Source organism: Rhinoderma darwinii, chromosome 10 (genome assembly GCF_050947455.1).
Source record: "Rhinoderma darwinii isolate aRhiDar2 chromosome 10, aRhiDar2.hap1, whole genome shotgun sequence".
Taxonomy (NCBI): Eukaryota; Metazoa; Chordata; class Amphibia; order Anura; family Rhinodermatidae; genus Rhinoderma; species Rhinoderma darwinii.
In genome coordinates this window covers 53750723-53775747 of record NC_134696.1, presented here as the reverse complement: position 1 = coordinate 53775747, position 25025 = coordinate 53750723, and the positions used below count along the sequence as shown (strand labels likewise).

At 41.1% G+C, this 25025-nt stretch overlaps 1 protein-coding gene across 4 annotated transcripts in view; it reads left to right on the top strand.

Annotated features, from left to right (window-relative positions):
* Window positions 1–19839, top strand: part of LOC142662068 (uncharacterized) — a 67324-nt gene extending 47485 nt beyond the window's left edge. Inside the window, exons 7-24 of one of the 4 annotated variants that reach the window (XM_075839940.1) lie at window positions 1128–1526; window positions 1706–2753; window positions 2986–3066; window positions 4900–4992; window positions 5519–5587; window positions 7985–8065; window positions 9000–9149; window positions 9967–10065; window positions 10226–10334; window positions 10462–10568; window positions 14325–14423; window positions 14859–14928; window positions 15443–15543; window positions 15998–16177; window positions 17070–17432; window positions 17821–17927; window positions 18106–18212; window positions 19329–19839. In XM_075839940.1, coding sequence (XP_075696055.1) covers window positions 1128–1526; window positions 1706–2753; window positions 2986–3066; window positions 4900–4992; window positions 5519–5587; window positions 7985–8065; window positions 9000–9149; window positions 9967–10065; window positions 10226–10334; window positions 10462–10568; window positions 14325–14423; window positions 14859–14928; window positions 15443–15543; window positions 15998–16177; window positions 17070–17432; window positions 17821–17927; window positions 18106–18212; window positions 19329–19828 — 3763 coding nt within the window. In that variant the 3' untranslated portion in view covers window positions 19829–19839. Of the gene's footprint in view, window positions 1–1127; window positions 1557–1705; window positions 2754–2985; window positions 3067–4899; window positions 4993–5518; window positions 5588–7984; window positions 8066–8999; window positions 9150–9966; window positions 10066–10225; window positions 10335–10461; window positions 10569–14324; window positions 14424–14858; window positions 14929–15442; window positions 15544–15997; window positions 16178–17069; window positions 17433–17820; window positions 17928–18105; window positions 18213–19328 lie in introns of all 4 variants that reach the window. The other 3 variants (XM_075839942.1, XM_075839941.1, XM_075839939.1) reach the window with 3 other exon arrangements.
* The last annotated feature ends 5186 nt before the right edge of the window (window positions 19840–25025 follow it).

The following is a 25025-nucleotide window of genomic DNA, read 5'->3' as shown; positions in this document are numbered from 1 at the left end:
TACACTTGATGAGAGAAATAAGAAAAGAAAGTCACCCTTGGCCTCAGTGGATGGCAGAAGAAAAGATCTTGTTGGCGGAAGTGAATCCTATCAATAAGTGTATTATTTCAATAGTTGAAAAATATCCTTTCCTCACTATGTAGAACGCTATTTACTAAGAAAAGGGATATTTGAAGTTAGGATTGTCAGATCTTTGTGAAATTTGGACTGTGATACAATTCTTTAGGCTTTAATTAATAAAGACTTAAAGGGGCTTTCTAGGAAAACGCAATGATGACCTGGGATAGGTCACCAGTGTGTTATTGTTCATCCGCGTGTGATTGGCGACGGTCAGACCCACTTGAATGGTGCTGAGCAGTAATACCAGGCGCAGCCACATGGATGGATGTGCCATTGAGCCTGGAAAGACACGCAACCCCTTCATTCTGATAATTGGGGGTCAAACCCTGCAGAACACACATTGATGTACTGTTTTAATGATAGGCCATCATGTGTTTTCCTGTAAAAACCCTTTAATTCCATTTAAAACCTGAGGATTTAAGTGTTATCCATAATATCCAACCCTCAATGTCTCACTTAGTGGGGTCAAGGAAACTGAGATAGGGGAAACGGTTTGGCATGGTCCTCTCTGGAGACAACTTGTGATTTCCTTTGCCACTGAAAGGGAAAATTATTTTTGACTTGTTAACCCTACACAGTTGGTATTTGGTGGGTAAAGAAAATCATCAGGACCATGCCACCATATCTCAGCATCCTGGATCCATGTGACGTGTGGAGAGAGATTCTGAAATTCCACCTGAATTTTTAGCAGAGTTTAAGTTTGATCTTTTTCATGTACTACATATGGCATAATTTAGATTCTCACTTGTCCTTTTTGATAGGTCACCAGTGCAAATGCCTTCTTTACTATAATTTTGTATGGGTTTAAATGTGAGTCAATTTTCTTTTTTCTTTTTTTTTGCTTGCGTGTTGTTGTTTTTATTTTTTTAAGTTTTCTTTCCATTACTATTCGACATTTTTCTCACAGGGGAAAAAATGTACGGGGAGTTATGCCATTCTACCTGTTTAGTATTAAACTTTATATATGTTGTGGAGTATAACCTGGATTTCGTGATCTTTTCCTACAGGGGTACCCATGGTCACAACCTAACCTCACAAGATGAGCTATATGCCAGCTATGAAGATTTCTCCCACTCTGAAATAAATACTGTTGGAGATGATGGAAAAAGTGCTGAATCTTTGGAGATTGCCCATCTGTCTGAAACCAGATCACAAGACGAGAGCTCGAGAGACAGCCTTCCAGACCAAGACAGAAATGGGGACTTGGAGAATGATCGCTTGTTCAGTGGGCTGAGGGAGTCTCTAACAGATGCTATGCAACACTATACTTCTATATCCCAGAACGGTTCTGTTCCTCCACCCACACCAGAAAGCGGAGTAAAGCATGTGGAATTCAATTACAGCAAACACGAAGTAGAAAGCAAGATGTCTGCAGATGGGAAAGACTCCATTCCTGAGGATGAAGAGTGGGTGCCTTTTCATAAGTGTCTGTCAGTGTAAGCATCTGTTGTGGCGTTATTTGAACTATACTATTCTACTTGGTGATCTTGCATACACCTGAAAAGGTTTTTGCAAATCATGTCGTTTGTTTTTCTCATTAGTAATGTACAACTATATATGAATACAAGTATTTTTCGTTTCACAGGCCTTGCCAAGATAAGAGTCCCCCTAGACACCCACCAAAGGGGTTTGAATGCCCACATGATGAATATTCCTCTCCTCACTCCCGCTCTGCTCCTTCTTCTCCTGCTGTTGTCCCTACGCATGTATATAGAGCTGACATTTTAGAGCGGAACCGGAACTTGAAAGACGAAAAATTCATGGCTCAAGATGAGCTTTTGGATTCACAAGATGGAAGTAAAATGTCCCCACTTTCCTGCTCTCCGTCAAGGACCACAACGTGCCCTTCACCAGAAAGAGTGGAGTACGTAGTTCAGAGGATAATTAAGGCCTCAAGATCTCAATCTCTTCCACCAACACCTTCGGAAGTTTCTAGACACAGGATGATAAAGAGAAGTCCTCCTCCTAACCTGAAGTATGGAAGCCCTTTACCTTGTGAAAAATCTCCCCATTATCCAGAGTGTTTTCAGGCAAATGTCGCATTACCTGTTGGAAGTCCAACCAAAAGAGAAATGCCTCTTACACCAAACCTCAGTCCAAAAGTGCAAACACAGCAGCATAAAACTGCTTCTAATGAGGATATTTTTGTGGCTGTGACTGGCTCCCCGTCTTTGGGAAGAATAACCGTTCGATCCAATACGCCAATTGGGCGAGTAGACATCCTTCCTTCAGAAGACAGAGTTCCTGCTTCTGCAACTATCAGAAACAGTGACGAAAGACCAGGCGATTATTTTGTAACTAGCTCTAGAACCAGAAGTCACGGTGTGAAGTCTGCAACAAGACCTCAAACTCCATCTGATAGGTTTGATGTTCTGCCATCTGATGACCCTTTCACTGCTTCTACAATGACTAAGGGTCCTAATCGGTATTCTAGAAGATCGCAACCTTTAGTGACAGAAGATGAAAGGCTGGATGGTTGTGGAATTAATTTACCTCCTAGAGCCCATGGGTATCCCAACAGCCGATTGCAAATAAGACCAAACACTCCAGCAGAGAGGGTAATAGTAGAAGAATACTCTGCAGAGCTGTCTCTGACTCCATCATTAAGAAGACACAGAAGCCAAGGACCAAGGGTAGGCATCTTTTATATATACAGTTCAGTCTTTATTTAATTCTATTTTTAAGTGAATGATCTCTATTATAAAGTATATGATCAAATGACTAGCACGCCTGGATATTAGGATCACCTCCTACAAGTAGCTTTGGTTTCCGGTAGTAGTTGAGCAGAACCTATACCAAATGGAAAAATTCTCTATACAACGGTTTTCCTGTTTTGATAAGTTTTCCATCTCTTTCTGCCAATAGTATTCGGAGAGGTCATTCCTCCCCCCTGCAATATGTTCCGGTCGAGGTCTTGGCAACACACCGAGGCACCTGTCAAAGATGGTGAGTGGATCCTTGTATGGTCAAATATAATCATGAGAGAGTTTCTGCATTTTTCAAGAGAAAATGAGTGAAATAAAAGTGTATTAGTTACAAAATGTAAATTGAAGCTGAATATCTGTACAATGTACATAGAGAACATGCTGCTGTGTTTAATGTTCAGAGTATTTATATACAGATAATTCTGAGTATTTTATCCTGTTGCGGGCTACATGTGAGGAGCTCATCACTGTCCATCAATTTACAAGGAGAATTTGTATTTACAAAACTGCACAAGCTTTTATATAGTCTCAAAAAATTAATTACATGTCAGTGCAACACTTCACTTCCTAAATTTTTCCAAATGGTAATTGCCAGCTTTCTCTATGATATGCTCTGGATATCAGTCTATTATCTATCTAGTCCCTAGGTAGACACTTGATTAAATATGCAGACTAAAGGCCCTTTTACACTGGTCAATTATCGGGCAAACAAGCATTTAAAGAATTCTCATTCCCGATAATTGCCCTGTGTAAACAGGGCAGCGATCAGCAGATGAACGAGTGAACGCTCGTTCATCAGCTGATCTTATCGCTTTAAAAGTGCAAAATATTATCGTTGGCAGCACATCTCCCTGTGTAAACAGGGAGACGTGCTGCCAACATGATGCATATGTATGGGGACGAGCGATCGTCCCCATACTAGCTCCTTTTGAAAGGAGCAAACGAGCGCTCGTCAACGAGCTGCCTCGTTGATCGGCGATCGTTGCATCGGCCAAATGTGCCACTGTAAAGATTCCGCAGGCAAAAAGCCTACACCAAATAGTGTTTGATATTTTTGGCCGTATTTGCCGCTGCACAGAAGCTGAGGGGATAGAAGACACTATTCCCCTGCAGATTTTCCACCTGCAAATCCAGCAGAAAATCTGCAACAATTACGCTACATGTGAACATAGCCTTACAATGCTATACTTGGTGTTATTTTTACATTGTGATTTTGATTTGTCACAAACATGTAAGTAATGTGTATGACCTAAACAAGGTCCATTCCTTTCTCTGTGAAAAAAAATGCATTTATTTCATGGTAGATCTTAAGAACCTTCCCCTGCTCTACTTCTCGGCTGTTGCACTAAATGCAGGCTGCTTCTATCTGTTCTCCTTTACAAAAATAAACATGGGGAATGATACATTGTAGCAGACTACCAGAGATTTGTGCATCTGCTGTTGGGGCTTGTTCACACAACCGTTACCGTTCCGTTGAGGGGTTCCATCTGAGGTTTCCGTCGGGTTAACCTCTCAGGCAAGCGGAAACCTAAGCTTCCGTTTGCCTTTTCGTTGAGGTGTTAACCCGATGGAAACCTCTGACGGAACACAGACGGTGATGTGAACACAGCCTCAATGTATTTCGCTCACAGAGAATTGCATAGACTGGATACAATTGTATCCACTTCTCAGCTGAGAGCAGAAGTAGATGTGTTACCTTTTGCAACATCTGCTTTCCGAAAATGGTGAAGAATTGAATCACAATGTGTATTAGAAAGTTGTAGAACTTAAATTTTTAGTGATTTTCAGTCACATGATACTGGAAAACCCCTGTGATGATTCTTGGTTCTACTATAAAATATGGCATGTTTAATCAAAATTGTACAAGTGGTTGCAATGAATAGTCCAGAAAAGCTGTGGTAAACAATGTCCTAATGGGTTAATACAGCGACTGAGGTGGTTTCTCCCCATAGCTACATCAGGATGTGTTTTACTGTATAGTAAACGTTACCTGCGGCACTTCACTGCCGAGCACCTGACAAGAAGTGTGATGGGTGCGTATTTTTCTTAAAACAAAAATGTTTTTGTTCTGCAGGGCTTAGTGAGTTATTCCCAGCTGCCACCATTGCCTCCTGGTCCCAATCGTCCCCATCTACCTGCTGGGAAGAGGATGTCATTGAGTGCTGTGGTGAGATTTCTATGATTAATATTACCTTCAGAACCCAAACAATATTTATTGAGATTGAGCAAATGTTTATAGATCAATACATATCTGTATAGCAGAGGATGAACATAGGCTGTATTCCAGCTTCCATTGTTCTGCTCCATCAAAGGAGCAGAAGCACCGGATCTGCCACGTGACTGAAACCAACGCCGCACGACGGAACCCATTGACTTTAATTGGTTCTGTCGGGTTTCTGTCTTTTTTTTTTTTTTGGTCCTGCAAAAAGAACTAAATCGGTGCCAGAAGGCCCAAACTGAGCCTCCGACGCAGATGTGAACAGGGCCTTAGTAATATTGGTGGAGGACCCTTCCCCTGGGACCCTTACTGGTGCTCTAAATCACGCAGGTCCTGGTACTTTTTATACCTTTTTGACATAGTTTATCTGTACTTTTCCTAGTTAGAGAAGCAATCTATCCTGTCTATTTATTTATCTCAGGTCTATCTATTAGTAGCTGCTTTTTGTCCTTAATTCTTATTTCATATTTCCTAGCCATCGGGTACTACACAGTATCGTGACCGCGCACCATACCCAGCTCGCATTGCAGAGAATAGCATTGATGTAAGTATTGATTTTACCTTGTGCATGAAAATAATATGCCCTTTCCTTTTTAGCTTATTCTTAGTGTTAGGAACTCAAAAGGACAGTCTGATCAGTGTATTTATGTAATATTGTAAGCTACCCTACTTTATATGCTGGTAATATCAAACTAGTGCCATACAGTGACCATCTATAACCATGGAGAAAATGTGTTGTGCATGGGATATGACTCAAAGTAAGCCCACATTCAGATAGTTGTAATACAGCTCTGTGTGTGAGACATATATATATATATATATATATATATATATATATATATATATATATATATATATATATATTTTGTGTCATCTTGGTCTGTAGATAACACTTCTCAGCAGTCATTTCATTATCATTACAGGCAGAATAACATTGAAACTGGTTTCCATTGCAGAATAGACTTGCTTCTACCCTTCTCCTCTGTTTACTATTAGATAGGTGCTTTAACTTTATGAAGAAGGCAGCACATATGATTTAAAGGGGAGCTTCATCTACTGTATAGGTCCAAAGACTTTACAGCTGATAAAGTTACTGAGACGGTCTAGCTATAAAACGACATAATTTTAGCATAGTGATAAGCAGTGTTAGAAAACCTTAACCCCTTAGTGACCAGCCCATTTTAGGCCCTAATGACCAAGCTATTTTATTCGTTTTTCTATAGTCGCATTCAAAGAGCTATAACTTTTTTTTTTTTTTTTTTTTTTCATCTACATAGCTGTATGAGGACTTGTTTATTGCGGGATTAGTTGTACTTTTTAATAGCACCATTTTAGGGTACATATAATTTTTTTCTTAACTTTTATTAACTTTTTTTTGGGGGGGATTATAAAAAAAAACTGAAATTCCACCATTGTTCTATGCGTTTTTAAATTGATGCCGTTCACTGTGCGACGTAAATAACATGTTACCTTTATTCTACGGGTCGGTATGATTACAGCGATACCACATATGTAGAGGTTTTTTATGTTTTACGACTTTTGCACAATAAAAACACTTTTGAACTAAAATTATTTGTTTTTGCATCGTCGCTTTCCAAGAGCCGTAACTTTTTTATTTTTCCATCAATGTAGTGATTTTTTTGGGCTTGTTTTCTGCGGGACGAGACGTAGTTTTGATTGGTACTGTTTTGGGGTGCATGGGACTTATTGATTCATTTTTATTATGACTTTTTTGGGGGGCAATGGAAAAAAATTGCAATTTCGCCATTGTTTTTTGCGTTTTTTTTTACGGTATTCACCTTGCGGTTTAAATTACATATTAACTTTATTAATGGAGTCATTACGGTCGCGGCGATACCATATATGTGTACTTTTTTATTTCTTTTTTACACTTTTACTAAATAAAGCCACTTTTTATGGAAAAAATTGTTGTATTTATTTTTTTACTGTCATTTTTATTAATCGTTATTTCACATTTATTTATTTCATTAGTCCCACTAGGGGACTTTATTGTGCGATCATCAGATCGCTGCTGTAATGCTTTGGTATACTTCGTATACCAGAGCATTATTGCCTGTCAGTGTAAATCTGACAGGCAATCTGTTAGGACGTGCCTCCGGCGCGTCCTAATAGGCATATGTCCAGGGCAGACCTGGGGGCTTTTATCAAGCCCCCGGCTGCCATGACAACCCATCGGAGACCCGCGATTGCATTTGCGAGCCGCCGATGGGTGACAGAGGGAGCTCACTCCCCCTGTAAACAAGTTAAATGCCGCGGTCGCTATTGACGGCGGCATTGAACGGGTTAAACGGCCGCGATCGAAGTGAACTTCGATCGCGGGCGTTGGAGCAGGACCTCAGTTGTCATCAGACAGCAGAGCCCCGGCTCCAGCCTGCACGGGAGACCCGTGCAGGACTTAGACTAGGCTCACGTGAAAAGGCGTCAGCCTAGCCTAAGGCCCCTTAGTGACCAACATGAAAAGACGTATTGTTGGTCACTAAGGGGTTAAAGGGGTCGTGCTGGGCCACTCACTTCCATCCAAACGGACATCAGGAATGGAGCGACACAGATTCACTGCTGAGGCAACCGTCTGACGGTGTTAATTAGAATAATACTAGTGCAGGATACCTGCAGGGCATCGGACAGTTGCCCTGCATTGCACAACCCCTTTAAATCACAGGTTGCATTAAGTAATAGGAACAAATAGGACCAAATAAGTGATCGCTTAAAATCTGTGATGGATATTTTTATGCTTCCCTAATAGCAAGCACTGTAGATAAATAATATGGAATAATAATGGACAAGAACATTAGTGTCATTTTTTCCAAGATATATGATGTAGTAGATTAATATTTGAATATTTTTTTTTATATCCTTTTTTTTGGTTTTATTTTACATGTTTACTATAAAAGTTACAATTCATCTTAAACTTCAATTACAGGTTCTGCTGACAAAGATGTGCGGTCAGGATAAGCTTCTCTCTGGAATTGAGGAGGAATCTGCTCATCTTCGAACTGAAAAGGTAGTTGGTATTGGTAGCTAGGTGTTTATAGGGGTTTTTCCCACAAATATTTATCACCCATGCGGTGGATAAGTGATAAACGTTAGATTACTGGGGGCACTAGTGCTGGGACCCCCACTGATCACTAGTACAGGGGTATAGATTTGCCCGTTCCTTTTCGCCTGCAGGCTGAGTTAGTTCTTGTATGGAACGGGTGGTCGAGCATGCATGCTGCCAATCCCATAGAGACTTCTACGGGAGTTACGGAAACGGCATTCCTAGATATTTTCCCAAACCTACATTTTAAGCTATGTCCAAATGACGAGAGAGACATGACATTACATTGTCAATGGTTTTATCAACCTCTTTGCAGAATATTGATGTTTAACCAGCTCATATATAAGTGCTCTGACATGTGGGACCGTTTTCCTTCCTCCAGTCTTTCTATTGTATTTTTCCTTCGCAACATACTGTGTGGCAGTTTTTCTCAACTCCAATTCTCAAGTACCCACAAGAAATGGGATTTCCAATATCCATAACCACTTGTGAGAATTACAGATGCAGTCATATTAATGAAATCTGCCCTTAAAGGAGTTTTCCTACAAAACACATGTATCCCCTATCCACAGGATAGGGGATACATGTGTGATCACTGGGGGTCCGACAGCTGGGACCCCCAGTGATGATGTGAACGGGGGACCAAAAGTCCTCCAAAGTGCTCCATGAGAATGGTGCGCATGCTCGGCCAGCAGATATATTTTTAAATAAATACCAGCCATTTCTATCTTATTGGGGGAGGAAACCATATTAAAATACCCGATTTACATCTAACCAGTTCTTAAATTGCTCATCCAAATGCAGAGGAGTATGTACATGATCTTAAGAATTTATATTCACATGCTGAGTAATTAGGTAAACCTATGCTTCCTTTTCTGCCTTTGTATTTTTCCAATAGGAAAAGTTGGAGGATGCGCTTCAATTAACTCATCGACACCTTGAGGAGTTCCAGGGTCAGGAACAAGTGATTGAGAACATCTGGTACCAGCAGAGGCTCCTGCAGGATGACCTGGTATATGTGCGGGCCAGGCTGTGTGATCTCTCTTTGGTGAGCTTGTTCACTTACCCCAAGGCTTCCGAGAAACCTATGTAATACCTGTATTGGCAGAAAGATAATAAAAAAACCCAGTAAGCAGTTGATTAAATGGCCCAAGATCTAACAATATCAATAGAGGACAAAGCAGAAGATGTCATTTAGCAGTTTCCTACATAGACTGGAGGCTTATTTATTCCCCGAAGTGTGAAAGCTTGTATAGCAAACCAACATCCACATGTAGAGGAAAAAATTGCGTGAAATTCAGAGCATGATGCTGATTTTGATATTCACATGCTCATTATGTTGCAGATTTTCACAGTGGTATTCACTCTTTGCCATGTGCATAGCGTGAAATCCACTGCAAATCAGCACGTATAACATGTATATTTTTCCATGTATTGCCCCACCGGGCCTCTGCCTAAGGTACTAATAAAAGATGCTGCTAAATCCAAGATGTTACCAATCCTAAAGCCAGGGCCACACACTAGAGATCTCCGAATAGCCGGTGCTATGACCCTGACGTAGTATACTGGCCCTCAAAAGGTCCCATTATGATAGCATTTAGACCTATTGCCAGTAGTGCAACATTCTATACTGGTAAAGCAAAGCAACACTAATCAAGGTGAGAAAAGTTGTTGGATTATAGAGGATAGTAATTTGTACACATTGGGGGAGATTTACTAAGTGAAATGCGCTAGTATTCTGTCCCAAAGAATGGAATACACAGCGTGGCCAAAATTTATTGTGTTTTAAAAACCGTCAAACACGGGGTGTCTAAGAAAAGTCATAATGAAATACGGATGTTTTTGTTTTGCATTTTCTTAATCAGGACAGAGACCGTGCATGGGAAGAATACAGAATGCTAGAAAACGAACTGCACACGGTGAGGGAGACATTGGAACGTGTCAGTCAAGTTGGACACCCACAGGTAAATAATAGCACGTTATTCCTTACAGTCAGACTCCTGAGGGACCCCATAAACACTCACTCTAGTAGCCACCAGTTGTAAATGTAGTCCTGTTCTAAAGACAGGGCCACCAGCCATTATAAGCTGCTACGTGTATTTTATGCATTTCTTGTATTTTCAGGACCAGGCAGCAGCTCAGAGAGATCTTTGGATGATCAATGACATCATATCTGGCCTCCGAGTTAACAAAAACAACTTTCATGTCATTCCTGATCCGGCAAGACATCCTGGTATTTAAACACTTGTTTTTTTACTTATTTTGAGATCTATTCCTGTTTTTTTAGATAGAAAGCACCTTGCGGAATTCAACTCTTTATTGGATTCATGTAATTTAATTAATTTTATCCATATATGCAGCAATGATGCCACCTTCACCTGCTAGTGAAACACAGAAAACCTTCCAGAGGAGTTTCCTTTACCATCAGTCTGGACTGAATCCCTTTGGGCAAGAGAAAAATCCCAATGTAAGCTAATCCACATTTCCTACACTACGTTTAGATCTCTGTAAATAGTCTTGGGACATTACTCCTCCTGCATAACTACTTCACTGTCACCTACGACACTATGAGCCAATACTATTCCTGATACCCTAATTCTACTCCTGCATCTTCCTTTTTGTATACACACACACCCAACTGTTCCCTGCTTATATAGAGGCATACATATTATTAATGCTGGGCGCGCAACTAATCTGGGACCCATCAGGAGCAGACACAGACAGCATTGGGCCCTTGTGCAAGAATGCGATATGGGCCCCTTGTTTTTCTCATCATAGATCACACCCTTATACCTCTCTAACAATCTATCAGAACTTGAGTGAAATTGAATTCATTAGCTCCGTCCTTTAAATGCAATCTAGAAGATTGCATGAAGTTGCTTTCAATGTGACTATGGGCACCTTACCTGCTGGCCCCCTATTCAGGTGCATGATGTGTACACATGTTGGGGCCCATGTGAAGAAGAGGTCCAACACTGAACTGTTTCCCATTTCCTATTACACACCGCATTTCCCTGCAACCACCACTAGGGGACGCTTACTGAACAAATATGTTTACTTGTGCTGTTAAAGAGGCTCTGTCATCAGATTATAAGTGCCTACATAATCTGATTGGCGCTGTAATGTAGATAACAGTAGTTTTTATTTTGAAAAACTATCATTTTGAGCAATTTTAGATTTATGCTAATTCGCTTCTTAATGCCCAACTGGGCGTTTTTTAACTTTTGATCAAGTGGGTGTTGTAAAGAGAAGTGTATGACACTGACCAATCTGCGTTATACACTTCTCTCCATTCATGTACACTTCTACTCCGCACAGCGTGATCTCGCGAGATCACGAGGTGTTGTCACATACACCCACATTAACTTTACTGTTAAGTGTCTTGAGAGTGAATAGACATTGCTTCCAGCCAGGATTCGATGTTTATTCAGACTCCCGACACTTTTGTAAGGTTTGTGTGGGACTTAATCGCTGTGAATAACAGCACAGCGTGATCTCGCGAGATCACGCTGTGCTCTGTGAGTAAGTCCCACAAAAACTTTACCGAAGTGTCGGGAGTCGGAATAGACATCGCATCCTGGCTGGAGGCAATGTCTATTCACTCTCAAGACACTTCAGTAAAGTTAATGTGGGTGTATGTGACGGCACAGCCGGATCTCGCGAGATCACGCTGTGCTGAGTACAAATGGCCATAAATGGAGAGAAGTGTATGACGCTGATTGGTCAGCGTCATACACTTCTCTTTACAATGCCCGCTTGGTAAAAAGTTTTAAAAAACGCCCAGTTGGGCATTAAGAAACAAATTAGCATAAATCTAAAATTTCTCATATCTTGCTAAAAAATGATCGTTTTTCAAAATAAAAACCACCGTTGTTATTTACATTACAGCACCGATCACATTATGTAGGAGATAGGGCACTTATGTGGTGACAGAGCCTCTCTGAGTTCAATGCTAACAGTATAAATCAATTTTCAGTTTTCTCCCCATAGTGGTGGCTACATGCCAGAATTATGTCATTTTATAGGGCTGTCAAGGCTGGGGGATACATTTTATACTGATGACCTATCCACATGATTGGTGGGGGTTTGACACCCGGACCGATCAGCTGCTTTGGCTTCCTCCAGGCACGGGAAGTTATGCAGGGTCGGTGCAGAGCTGCACTATACGGTGGTCGGAGCCACCTGCTTCCGGCACCGACCCTGAATAACTTTCATTGCTTGGAGGCAGCCAAAGCATCTGATCAGTACGGGGTCCGGTTGTCGAACCCTCACCGATCATATGCTGATGACCTATCCTGTGGATAGGTCAGAAGTATAAAAAACAGCCCCCAGCCTGGACAAGCCCTTTAACCCTAACTATGACTGATATAAAGATATATAATAGGAAATTATGGTCGGCATTAAAGAGGCTCTGTCACCAGATTTTCAAACCCCTATCTCGTATTGCAGCAGATCGGCGCTGCAATGTAGATTACCGTAACGTTTTGTTTTTTTCAAAAACGAGCATTTTTGGCCAAGTTATGAGCATTTTTAGATTTATGCAAATGAGCCTTTCTTAAGTACAAATGGGCGTGTTTAAAGTTAAGTACAACTGGGCGTGTATTGAGTGTGTACATCTGGGCGTTTTTACTAGCTGGGCGTTGTGAATGGAAGTGTATGATGCTGACAAATCAGCATCATCCATTTCTCTTCGTTAACACCCAGCTTCTGGCAGTGCACAGACACACAGCGTGTTCTCCAGAGATCACGCTGTGACGTCACTTCCTGCCCCAGGTCCTGCATCGTGTCGGACGAGCGAGGACACATCGGCACCAGGCGACAGAGGCTACAGTTGATTCTGCAGCAGCATCGGCGTTTGCAGGTAAGTCGATGTAGCCTCTGTCGCCTGGTGCCGATGTGTGCTCGCTCGTCCGACACGATGCAGGACCTGGGGCAGGAAGTGACGTCACAGCGTGATCTCTGGAGAACACGCTGTGTGTCTGTGCACTGCCAGAAGCTGGGTGTTGACGAAGAGAAGTGGATGATGCTGATTCGTCAGCATCATACACTTCCATTCACAACGCCCAGCTAGTAAAACGAGTAAAAACGCCCAGATGTACACACACAATACACGCCCAGTTGTACTTCACTTTAAACACGCCCAGTTGTACTTAAGAAAGGCTCATTTGCATAAATATAAAAATGCTCATAACTTGCCCAAAAATTCTCGTTTAAAAAAAACCAAAACGTTACTCTTATCTACATTGCAGCGCCGATCTGCTGCAATACGAGATAGGGGTTTCAAAATCTGGTGACCGAGCCTCTTTAAATGTATTTTAAAAAAAAGTACACTCTGCAGAGCTCTCAATGCGGTGTGGTGCCCCTTCTGAGTTTTGCTATAGGTGCTTAATATATTTATATTAATAGTAAGGAAACAAGGGGAGGAATCCTCCAGCTCACCTGACACAGTAGTGAGTGTCGCTGTCAGCGCCCGGATCCTTCGTGTCGGCACACGATGCAGGAACAGAGGTAACAAGGAAGTTGAATCCAGCGCTTGAGTGAAGATAAAATGGAACGGTTTTCCAAGTTTATTTGTTTTTCGTTAAAAGTCCAGTAAGGTATGATCCTGGTGTGTGGGCAATGGGAAAATGTGATCCTTTTAAGCCTACGCGTTTCGGACGATAGCAACGTCCTTAGACTAAGGACGTTGCTATCGTCCGAAACGCGTAGGCTTAAAAGGATCACATTTTCCCATTGCCCACACACCAGGATCATACCTTACTGGACTTTTAACGAAAAACAAATAAACTTGGAAAACCGTTCCATTTTATCTTCACTCAAGCGCTGGATTCAACTTCCTTGTTACCCATATTTATATTAACTTATATGCTAATATCTAATATTACACAAGCCTGTCTTGCATCATACGAATAGATCTATGGTACATGGGGTACAATCAAATGCTCTCACCTATTCATTGCTTCAATGGCATTTGTGAAGCCAGACAAGTGATAGCGGACTGGTGAACAAGGTCGAATACTATATATAAAATAAAAAATGCTTTGTGGTTATAATGTTCCTTTTAAATATCAGGATCGGCTCTTGGGGAGGGCAGAGTTGCAGGCATAAACCATCTGCTAAAGCAATTGAGTGGATAGTTACATTTTATTATTGAATGTTACATGTAAGCTTCCAAGTGAATAAAATAACTACCCTATAACTTGCACCAATTTCTATTTTAAAGGAGTCTGAAGCCATTCCTCCCAGACCACCTCTGCCCAGAGATCACCCGACATCCAGTATGGAGGTTGAAGGACAAACTAGGGGGATCATCGGTGAACAGGTTAGTGTCAATCTATTCATAAATTGCTGCACCTCCTAAAAAGTAAGTGTAAAACTTGGTGATCACATAGACTTTTTTGTGTATTAATATATCTGTTGAAGGAGTTGTCGTTACAGTCAAAGCAATTCCAGAAATGGCACAATAGGGGAGATGTATCAAAACTGGTGCAAAGGAAAAATGGAGTAGCTGCCATTGGCAACCAATCAGACTCCACCTCTCATTTTTCGGAGGCCCTCTGGAACATTAAAATAGCGACCTACCTAATTGGTTGACATGGAACTACTCAACATTTCCTTTTCACCAGTTTTAATACATCTCCCAGTTGATCGCTTTATTTGCATTTGAGCTATGCTACATTGCCAACCTTGTCAAGTTGGAATTCCCTCATCATAAAAGATGTTTTGTCTTTTTTTTTATTTTTTTTTCTTTCTATAGAATGAGCATGAAGGAGTATCTGAGCAGCCAGAGAGCCCAGTAGCACCGCCGTCACCAAGTACATTCAGTGGTGAGTTACTCTCTTCCCCCCCCCCAGTTTTAATCTTCCTGTATAAAAAATAAAATGGCTACTGGGAAGAAAATAGTCGGACTTGTCTGAATGTAAAAATCTGTTGAAATACATTCTGTTGTCAAATTACAAATGTAAAAAATATTAAATATCTTCTATCAAAGATCTGATTTACATAAAGGTACAGGCCCAAAGTCTGAGGCTGCACTACTGAGAGATTCTTATGATGTTTCCTGTTCTTTTTATTTTTCGTATTTATTTACTTCTATTCTTGCTTGATTGGTGTTGGCGTCTTATGAAATTATCCCGCTTATGTATGTGAGGTAGGGAAATTACATTGTAAACGGACAGGGACTACACTATGTTGGTACTAGATAAGCAGCTGAAAATTAATATAAACTATAAATATACATATGTTGCACCACCTGTCAAATTTATTGTTTATTATAGCCAAAGCTTATATATGGCATATTATAATACTTTAACTCATCTTATTAACTTCCTTGTATTTAAGATGCTGCTTTACCCATTAAGGATGTGGCAGGTGTTCGCCAAGTTCAGTCCACATGCCCAGTACCCATACCTTCAGGTCACAAGATGTCTCTAGAGGCAAAGGTATAGTATGCATAAAAACTGTGCAAATCAAACCAAAGTCTAAGAGCTTGTCCACACGTAACGGAATTGCTGCAGAAAATTTGTGCAGAAATTCAGTTGAAAGTAGCAGACTTACCGCTGTGGCAAAAACGCACCATTTCCTGCATTTTCGACTGCAGAAAATGGTGCGTATTTTGCTGCATTTTCCACAATGCTAGGAGATGGTGACATCTCTGAAAAACGCAGCAATTCATTCCACTTTCCACAGCGGGAATGGACATGCTGCGGTCCGAAAAATACGCACCGCAGGTCAATTTCTGCTCTGAATTTTTACGCAGCATGTGGATGAGGTTTGTTAAATCTCACCCACTTTGCTGCTACTGTGTTCTGCCGCAATTCCGGACGGAAAACGCAGCAATTCCGCTATGTATGAACAAGCCCTAAAGGTTTGACCACTTTTACTCTGCCTTTTTAGGCATCACCACCCAATGTGCCAGAGATGGGGACAGTTCGGAAGCAAAGGATGAGTGCTGAGGAACAAATGGAGAGAATGCGTAGGCATCAGGAGGCTCAGATTCATGAGAAACCAAAGCCTGGTGTTACAGCGCAACGTCAGAACTCTCAGAGGTCCACATCGGGTCCTATACGAGGCAGGGTGTGTATTTCTTCATTGAGTTGAGTAAGGCTACATGCACACATTGCTTAATTTGTTGTGGAGAATCCACACTTTATATTGCATTTTTTGATGCATTTTTATATTTTGATGCAGAAACAGGTACGGTTTTTGTGCTGCGTATTTTGGTGCACTTTTTTATGGTTAAACTTGTCAATTCACCTTGCGTTTCCATCTCCGAATTTAGATTTTTAAATCTCCACCGCAGCTCAATTTAGGTGCGGGAAAATTCTGCAACGAGTGGATAAGATTACTTGTCATCTCATTTACTTTGCTGGTACTGTAGATTTCCCGTGGGAACTCTGCGCTGCAAATTCGCATGTAATGCACGACGTGTACTTGTAGCCTAATACATTTTGTTCTTGTGGATGGAATGTGGTTACTTATTCTGCAACATGTGAATATAAATTCCTTGATCAAATAATTTGTAATTGACTTCTTGCGTTTGGGAGTAAGTAAAGCATCTACACGCAAACAATTCTTGGCTTGGAAGACTCCAAGAAAGTTTTTGGGATAATTAATTTGCCTAAAACATAACATTTTTACAGTGCGTATAGCAGTGATCCAGAGCTTGTGACTGTCCAGCTGATGCAAAACTACAACTCCTAGCATTTACTGACGGCCGCAGGCCTTGAATTGTAGCTTCACGAAAGCAGAAGAGCCATAGGTTGGGGGACTATACTGTTATCAGACTTTTTTTTTTTTTTTTCTGGATTTTCTCATTTTTGCGTCCCTATGCACGCACATGCTGTGTATGCATAAGGACATCCTGCCTCCTCTTTAGTTATATTTATAAGACTCTATGTGCTCTGGTTTTCAAGGCAGGGATTTAAGTTTAGATCTCTGCTAATTTGCATTTACTATCTTCCTGCAGCTGAGATCTTCTTCCTCGGAATCTTCTACAAACTCTCAACCGTTGGATAAAAGCTCGGCAGAACAGAGAAAACCAACGCTGGTGAGGGTCACTGCGTCCTTTTACCCCAGCAACACATCTGCACCAGTGCATGGAAAGACGGGAAACAACGCAAAAAAGTCCTCATCCGATACAATGCCTGAGGACCCGACCTACAGTGTTGTCATGGAACCGCAGGCAGAAAATGTTACCTCAGTAACAAGTCACGAGATCTCTCCGATGGTAAAGGTGACTCCTCCATTAAGAACAAGCAGTAAAATTGTCACTGCTGCCTGCATGCAACTGAAAAAAGATATGCACAATGGCAGCTACAATAAGCAGGGGGTAAGCTTCAAACAAAGTATTGTTTGCATGCTAGATCCATTGCTTCGACGCTGCGTTGTATGATCATCTCATGGGCGTGTTATGCGGGCTTAGCGTAAATGATGATTTGGGCAGTCCGGGCTTCATACTGGCATGAGGTGCACTGCGCTGTATATACCAGGCATGAGACTGTATGGTACATGTAGAAGTTCACCATGCTCATCTCAGAGGAATAATGATGGGCTCAAAGTGGTTTATAAAACGGAAAGGTAGTTTGGAGCATGTGACTGTGTTTTGGACTTTATATGCATGTAGTCCTACACCGCAGGGTCCTTCATGACATGACAGGCGTATTTCTGGTTTAGTGATGTGTTGCACATATGTGAATATTGAATCATTTTTCTTTCAGACCAGATCAGTTGAAGAAACCACAGGCATTGTCAAAAATCAGCTTAAAGAAGTGGAAAGGAAGCCAAAGACTGTGGACAGACTAAAAACCCCAATGTCAAGGACCAGGTAATTTTGAGGTCTACCGTTTTGGAGAACATAAGATCAGACTTTATAATCGAACCCTGTGATAAGAGTATATGCAGTCCAGTATTTTTGCTATTTGTATGATCTTAAGACCAAGCATGTGGCCTCTTTTTGTATTTTTTGTTTGTTTGCCTGTTGTTAATTTTCACTTCTGATTTAGCCCTGATGAAGGCTACACCATCTCCATGGAGGGAGAGCGGGAACGAATTGTCAACCTGTCCTACACACTTGCATCAGAGGCTTCGCAACGTAGCAAAATAATTACAGGTGACTGAACGTCTCTATTACATTGCCTTCCTGCACTCCACCACTGATATGTGTCATGCATATTGATGTTTTTTTTATTTTATTTCTACAGTATATCTTGCGGATACAAATGTCTAATAATAAGGATGCAATATAATAACGGGCTCATAGACTTCTATTGGCCACTGGTACCTTCCCGTTTTCTCACGGGAAGGTGCCCGTGCCGTTGAAAAAGATAGAACATGTCCTATTTCTGGCCGTAATAACGGCACGGACAGTCCATAGAAGTCTATGGAGCTCTCGTAATGACGGGTGGCTACATGTGTGCACCCGTCATTACGGCAGCGTTGCTAAGCGACGTCCGTAAATAGTCACTGTCCAGGGAGCTGAAAGAGTTAACTGATCGGCAGTAACTCTTTCAGCACCCTGGACAGTGACTACCGATCAGAATAAACCTGTAAAAAATAAAAATAAAAGACGTTCATACTTACCGAGAACTTCCTGCTTCCTCCAGTCCGGTCTCCCGGCCGTTGCCTTGGTGACGCGTCCCTCTCTACATCCGGCCCGACGTCCTGGATGACGTTTCAGCCCATGTGACCGCTGCAGCCAATCGCAGGTCAATCACAGGCGCAGCGGTCACATGGACTGCCGCGTCATCCAGGGATGTCGGGCTGGATGTGAAGAGAGGGACGCGTCACCAAGACAACGGCCGGGTAAGTATGAATTTCTTTAACTTTTATTACAGAAAGGGCTGTCCCTTCTCTCTCTATCCTGCACTGATAGAGAGAAGGGGCTGCCGATTAGTGCAGTGCTATTTTGCCGCCAAAAACGTGCCCGTAAATACGGGTGGAATACGGGTGACACTGGACCCATATTTACGGGCACGGGTCCGTAAATACTGGTGCAAAACGGGTCGAATACGTGTGACACCGGACCCGTATTTACGCCAGTATTTACGGGTGGGAAAAAATACGGTCGTGTGCATGAGGCCTCACTCAGGAATTTTTGTTTGGTCAGATTTTACATACACTGCAGTGAGTTCTTTTTTTTTTGTTTGGATTTACACAACCCTTTAGTCAGAAGAGAATTAAGATGATTTTGTATGTTCCTTTGATGACTTTGTATTTTCCTCTACAGCGAATGCTTTCATTGATGACTGTGATAACAATAGTGACGTCTCCACGTCAGATGAAGTGTATCCATGGGACTTTCTGAAAGATTCCAACAGCAGCAAACCCTGTGAAGTCAGAGATGATTGCCAAGTCGCGTCAACCAGTCCTCCAAATGAAAAAACCTATACAAAGAAAGATGAGCATTGCTGTTCTTCTGTGTCCCGCCAGCATTGTTCCGAAGGATCCTCTAGTCCTGACATAACCAAAGACAGGTTCAGTAGTCTGCATTCAGACAATCTACACTATGAGAACTGGTCAGCACAAAAGCAGGGAGAAAGCCGAGATCACGGCCCAGTCACAAAACAGGAGGGCTCTGCTCTACCCAAGTGTAACGGACAGGTGGCAAGCTATGATTTCCTCATAGAAGACTTACATTATAACCCACTGAGCATGAGCAAAGTTTCAGACTTCTGCAAGGAAGAAAGGGAACCCATCCGGATCACACTCCTTCAGTCCAGCTTCTAGATTTTCTGAAGATCTTTGGATTCGTGTGATTATGAATAACGGACATTGAATAGGACACTGACGACGAGATGGTTCTGGAAAGAGAAAGGAAGTTGTGTTCCATGATGGCACAGATTACGTAGAATTATGGAAAATGAAATGAAGGTTTTGGAGAAAGTTTGTTTATGAAATGGATGTTGTAATGAAGAGTGTAAATAGAGTACAGGAACAGTGCTAAGGAGGTGAGACTGTACAATTGTGGATAAAGATGTACCCAGAGAGATCGAGGAAAGTTCTATAGAGACATGGAAAGTGTGGAAGAGCGAGGAAAGTTCTATAGAGACATGGAAAGTGTGGAAGAGCGAGGAAAGTTCTATAGAGACATGGAAAGTGTGGAAGAGCGAGGAAAGTTCTATAGAGACATGGAAAGTGTGGAAGAGCGAGGAAAGTTCTATAGAGACATGGAAAGTGTGGAAGAGCGGGGAAAGTTCTATAGAGACATGGAAAGTGTGGAAGAGCGAGGAAAGTTCTATAGAGACATGGAAAGTGTGGAAGAGCGAGGAAAGTTCTATAGAGACATGGAAAGTGTGGAAGAGCGAGGAAAGTTCTATAGAGACATGGAAAGTGTGGAAGAGCGAGGAAAGTTCTATAGAGACATGGAAAGTGTGGAAGAGCGAGGAAAGTTCTATAGAGACATGGAAAGTGTGTGTTTCCCGATCATGCAGAAGCACTTGTGAAGTGTTAGATGAATTCTATGTTATACTTATTCGTGGTTGTTCAGATGGCCATTTGGGCCCATGATGAAGCTCCGCTAAGCGCAGTTGCACTAGATAAGAGAATTTACGTTCTGCATATATAGAAGGCAAAGCTGTGAAATACGTAGACTGGATAATTTGAAGGGCTTTTCACTCTGGTGTGGAAATTTATTTCAGTTCCTTAAGAGCCATAGTAACTTAAGGTAACAATATATTGTACCAAAAATGCTTAAACACTCTGTTATATAGAGTAGTGAGGACATGAAGGTTCATTTTTCTCTGTTTTTAATTTTAGTGATCTCTACCAATCATTTCTGTCATTGCATCTAATTAAAAAAGGCAAATGTTTATATGCCTGGCATTTAACTGGCACTAAGACAAAAGAAGGAAATACATGAAGGTTGTCCTAATCTTTCTTAGGAGATTCTTAGGAAGGTGGACAGGTAGACCAACCAAGCCGAATGACATAACCAGCTGTAATTATTCCATCTTTTTAAACCCTGTATATTTTTGTTTTCTTTAAACAAAAAAGAATCCTGCGTGGTCTGTTCATTGTACTTTATTATATATATATTTTTTAATATATTGCAGTGTTGACCAGTAAAGGGACTGTATAGTGTTGACGTACAACCCTACTGTACCTGGAGTGTACTTTTCATCCTTTTAGGTTGTCTATACCTTTCATTTTTACCTTTTTATTGCCATTAAAGCCAAATGCTGTACTAGGCCAACCTACTGTCTTATTAATAGTATTGTTAATGCTGTCTTTGTGTTAACCATTCTTTTATCATTCGCCTTACATGCTTTTTACCCGTTTTTATTTCTTTTTAAAAAAAATAACTGCAGAGATCTGCTACTTAAAGAAAATTCAGACATACAAAGGAATGCGTTTATAAGCTGTATACTGATTTGTAATATCTATGCAAAACTGTAATATGCAAATAAAGCAACAAAGTATGGTGTTATTTGGTTTTTTTAATTTGATAATATATCCTCATTATGCCCATGTTGTATTCAGATTTCTGTAACAGTCCATGATACAGATAGATGAAACCTAAACATCAAAATTAACTTCCTGTGCATATCACAACGGCAACCAGGTCCTTATGCTAGGAGGTCTTCAGGGCCTCATGCCACAAGTGATGATGATGAAGACAGCCGCTTACGGTGACCAGGTTTCTGAGGCCCAGCAGTGAATCTCGAAGGTTAGATGAAGAGTGGGATTCCCCTACTGCTTCATTGACAGCCACTACAAAGCAGCAAAAATTAATAAGCTAAGCTCACAGTAACTGATCATTCAGCAGAGGCGTAGTTTGCGGCTTCGGGAGCGCCAGTGCAAAATCCGTAACAGCCTCCCTCCTATCACGCCATTTATGATACTGGTATGTTTTCACATTGGCAAGGGGCCTTCGTACCGGTTGCGACTGCTACATCTGCATCCCCTTTTGTTAAACGTGTTGTCCAACCTCTGGAGGTTATTTTAAAAACTGCTTACAATTGTGTAAATTAATATAAGAATTCATACACACCTTATCCATCCCATGACGCTGCTTCCCCTTAACCCCTGCTGGTCTCTGTCCTGCTGGTGTCCCCTCCTTGCGGTCGAATGTTCTTGGTTCACGTGTGCGTGCTCGGGCTTCCTCTTTAACCCCTTCGAGACTGAGCCAATTGTTTGATTTTCGTTTTTCACTCCCTGCATTCCAAGAGCCATAACTTTTTTTTTTTTTTTTTTCCGTCAATAGAGTGGTGTGAGGGCTTATTCTTTGCGGGAGGAGTCGTTTCTTTTGGTACCATTTATAGTTCCATATAATGTTGCAGGCTGAAGTTGGAAAAAACTGATTCCTCAATTGTTTTTTGGGTTTCGTTTTTACGGCTTCCACCGTGCGGTAAAAACGACAACTTATCTTTATTCTGTGGCTCAATACGATTACGGTGATATAAAAAAAACTATGTAAATTTGTTATTTTACTACTTTTATTGATAAACTTTTTGTGTCGCCACATTCTGAGAGCCATAACTTTTTAAATTTTTTTACCGATTGAGCGGTGTGAGGGCTTATTTTTATCGGGACGAGGTGTAGTTTTTATCGGTACTGTTTTTTAATATGTAGAACTTTTTGATCACTTTTTTTTTTTTATAAAAAAATTTTTTTTAGGGCGAAGTTGACCAACACCGATTTTAGAGTTTTACATTTTTCTTTTTTACGGCGTTTACCCGGCTCGTTAAATATTGCTATATTGTAATAGTTCAGACTTTTTTGGACGCAGCAATGCCAATTTTGTTTACTTCTATTTTTATATTTTAGGGGAAAAATTTGAAAAGGGGGGTTTTTAAACGTTAATTATTTTTATTTTTTTTTTTTCACTACTAAACTTTTTTTCACACACTATTTGTCCCCCTAGGGCACTAGAACCAGCGATTTTTTTAATATTTTTTTTTTTTTGCAACAGAAGTTTTTACAAGAGAAATGCAACTCAATATTTATTGCTCAGGTTCTGCAGTTTTTAGAAATATCCCATATTTGGCCCTAGTGTGCTAATGGACTGACACACCGGCCTTAGAAGCAAAGGAGCCCCTAGTGAATTTTGGGGCCTCCTTTTTATGAGAATATATTTTAGGCACCATGTCCGGTTTGAAGAGGTCTTGTGATGCCAAAACAGGGGAAACCCCCCACAAGTGACCCCATTTTGGAAACAATATCCCTTGAGGAAATTATCTAGGAGTATAGTGGTCATTTTGACCCCACAGGTTTTTTTGCAGAAATTATTGGAATTAGGCCATGAAAATGAAAATCGCCCAAAAAGTAACTCTATTTAGGAAACTACACCCCTTGAGGAATTCCTCTAGGGGTGTAATGAGCATTTTGTCCCCACAGATGTTTCTTAGATTTTATTAGGATTGGGCAGTGACAAAAAAAAATAAATCCTTTTCCTTTAATAAGATGTAGATTTAGCTCAAAATTGTTCATTTTCTCAACAATTAAAGGAACAAAAGAACCCCAACATTTGTAAAGCAACTTCTCTAGAGTACGGAAATACCCCATATGTGGTCATAAATTGCTGTTTGGGCACACGGCAAAGATCAGAAGTAAAGGAGCGCTGTTTGGCTTTTGGAGCACAGATTTTGCTGGATTGATTTCTTGGCACCATGTCGCTTTTGCAAAGCCCCTAAGGTACCAGTACAGTGGAAGTTACCCAAAAGTGACTCCATTCACGAAATACACCACGTGAAGAATTAATGTAGGGGCGTAGTGAGCATTTTGACCCCACACAGGTGTTTCATAGACTTTATTAGAATTGAGCAGTGAAAATAAAAATAATCCCTTTTCTTCAATAAGATGTATCTTTAGTGGAAAAAAAAATCATTTTCTCAACAAGTAAAGTAAAAAAGAACCTGAACATTTGTAAAGCAATTTCTCCTGAGTACGGCAATACCCAATCTGTGGTTATAAACTGCTGTTTGGGCACACAATAGGGCTCAGAGGGGAAGGAGCGCCATTTGGCTTTTGGAGTGTAGATTTTGCTTGATTGGTTTCTGGGCTCGATGTCGCATTTACAAAGCCCCTGTGGGACCAAAACAGTGGAAGCCCCCCAGAAGTGACCCATTTTGGAAACTACGCTCCTCAAGGTATTCACCTAGGGGTGTAGTGAGCATGTTAACCCCGCAGGTGTTTTGCAGAAATTAGTGTGCACTCGATGTTGCAGAGTGAAAATGGGATTTTTTTTTGCATAGATGCCAATATATGGTGCCGAGCTTGTGCCACCATAACAACATAGCTCTCTCTTATGCTTTTTCCCGGTTTTAGAAAAACTCTACATGTGGCCCTATTCTTTTGCCTGGACATTCGACCAAACTCAGGAGTGAAAGAGTAGCATGTGAAATTGATGCCTAATTTGGCAGCTTACAAAGTATTGGTTCGCAATTGCAGAGGCTCGCATGTGAAATAAAAAGTGACCCCCATTTTGGAAACTGCACCCTTCAAGGCATTTATGAAGTGGTGTAGTGAGTATTTTCACCCCACAGGTCTTTTCCATAAATGATTGCGCTGCGGATGGTGCAAAGTAAATATTTACATTTTTCCCCAGATATGCCATTTCAGTGGCAAATATGTAGTGCCCAGCTTGTGCCACTAGACACACCCCACAAAAATTGTTAAAAGTGTTCTCCCGGGTATAGCGATGCCATATATGTGGAGGTAAACTGCTGTAGGGCTCGGAAGGGAGGGAGCACCATTTGGCTTTTGGAGCGTGGATTTTGCATGGTAGTAGTGTTTGTAGTTTTACTGGTATTTTAGTTTATAACGTGGTGGCATATGTAAGCTGGGCATAGTCAGGTGATATAATAATGGGGTAAAATAATCCATAGATACTTGTTACGCTGTGAAGCAATCCTTCATGCCCAGGCCAATGTCGCACTGATAAATTGTCCTTTCTTATACCCCTTTTGGTACATACTCTGCACCT